The sequence below is a fragment of the Epinephelus moara genome, chromosome 13 (genome assembly GCF_006386435.1).
Source record: "Epinephelus moara isolate mb chromosome 13, YSFRI_EMoa_1.0, whole genome shotgun sequence".
In the NCBI taxonomy this organism is placed as follows: Eukaryota; Metazoa; Chordata; class Actinopteri; order Perciformes; family Serranidae; genus Epinephelus; species Epinephelus moara.
Genome location: NC_065518.1, coordinates 20,169,957 through 20,171,577, shown reverse-complemented (window position 1 = coordinate 20,171,577; position 1,621 = coordinate 20,169,957). Strand labels below are relative to the sequence as shown.

The window sequence follows — 1,621 nt, the reverse complement described above, 5'->3', positions numbered from 1 at the left end:
GTTTCCGGTTACAGAGCTCCTCATTTGAAAAGGGTTCGGTTAGATGTTGAGGGGGGTCCACCGCCATTGTTAAAAGACGGCGTCCGCAATGTTGCCAAAAGTAACATTTGAAAAGTAAAAGTTTTGAACAAGGAGTCACAAGGAAAGTGATACCAGTGAGTACTAACGAAACATTAGTGACAGCTCGGTAAAACGGTAACAGACCTTTGCCAGGCGAGTAAAGTTCGTTTGAGAAGCAAGACGAAACCAAACGTTAGCTAGCTTGTTGTTAGCCGACTGAAGCTACTGCTAATAAAGTTAAACATAACTTATCATTGTAGCGATTTGTTTGCGGGAACTGTCAGTTTATTTGAAATCTATCGGTTAACCACATTTTCAATAATCTTTAGATGCTTTTGTAAACAGTTAAAACAACGGCTAACTTGGTTTTTATCGTTATCCAGGCCTTTTGTTTTGAGGACTTCAAACATGGCGCAGCGTGTGGCGGTACAAGATGGAGCAAGCAAGAAGACAGCTAGAGTTCGGGTAGCGGTTCGTCTGCGGCCCTACATGGGCAAGCTCGATGAGAAAAGCGAGGGCCCGTGTGTCAGAGGCCTGGACGCACAGAATCTGGAAATAATCAACTGGAGAAATGCTACAGAAACTGTCAAATACAAGTAGGTGTTCCTGGTATCTTAGCATCTAACTGTTCTCACTCCTGAATTATCTTCTCGTTAATTTCTGTAATTATTGTCCAACAGCTTTGACGTTTTTCATGGTGAGCAAACGACGCAACAAGACGTTTTCCTCTCATCAGTGAAGCCCATTCTGCCACACATACTGAATGGACAAAATGCCAGTGTCTTTGCTTATGGACCAACAGGAGCTGGTATGTTACCCCAATATTTATTTTATTAAGATATATTTACTTTGTTGCTTATTAAAGATGGTTGTAAAGGCACATCCAGTCTCCAATTTTTCCTAAACATTTCCTTTAATGACTTTTCGGTACATGAGTGGGATTTTAGATAGGCTTAGTATTATTGCATTTATTATATAATGACATCACTAGTATTCCCATAAACATGTTTTGATTAGAGCACTGATGTTTTTGTTGAGACAGTTTGCTCTTGAAGTTCACTTCCTTAGTGAACTGCTCTATTTCCAAAATGCATGCTTTTTATGTGTGCAACTCACCATGTTTTTTCCCCTAGGTAAAACCCACACCATGATGGGCAGCTCAGATGAGCCAGGCGTGATCCCCCGCGCTGTTCGTGCCATTTTCAATATGGTCAAAGCTAAGAATGAGGCTGAAGGATGGGACTACAGTATTGGCATGTCTTATTTGGAAATATACAATGAAAAGGTATGGATTGTTGGCAGTATCGCGTGAGTCGGTAGTTTTATGCCCTCTGTTAACGGATAAGAAAGTGAAATAGTGTTATGTTGTAAAGGAGTGAATCAAGGTTGTTACCAATTGTTCATAATCTGAGTTTTTGAGTTTGTAATTCTGGGCCACACGGTGGTGCAGTGGTTATAGGTTATCTTATTGTTTTTTTCCCCTCCCCATGTCAGTGTGGGTGTTTCCATGTCAGGGTACTTTAGCCCCCCCCCCCCCCCCCCCCCCACCAGCACGAAAAAA

The 1,621-nt window shown here is 41.7% G+C and overlaps 1 protein-coding gene across 1 annotated transcript in view; it reads left to right on the top strand.

Annotated features, from left to right (window-relative positions):
* Positions 1-1,621, top strand: part of kif22 (kinesin family member 22) — an 8,458-nt gene continuing 6,837 nt past the window's right edge. The window contains exons 1-4 of the mRNA XM_050060459.1: positions 1-155; positions 444-656; positions 741-868; positions 1,194-1,345. Of these exons, the coding sequence (XP_049916416.1) occupies positions 469-656; positions 741-868; positions 1,194-1,345 (468 nt within the window). The 5' untranslated portion in view covers positions 1-155; positions 444-468. The remainder of the gene's footprint in view (positions 156-443; positions 657-740; positions 869-1,193; positions 1,346-1,621) is intronic.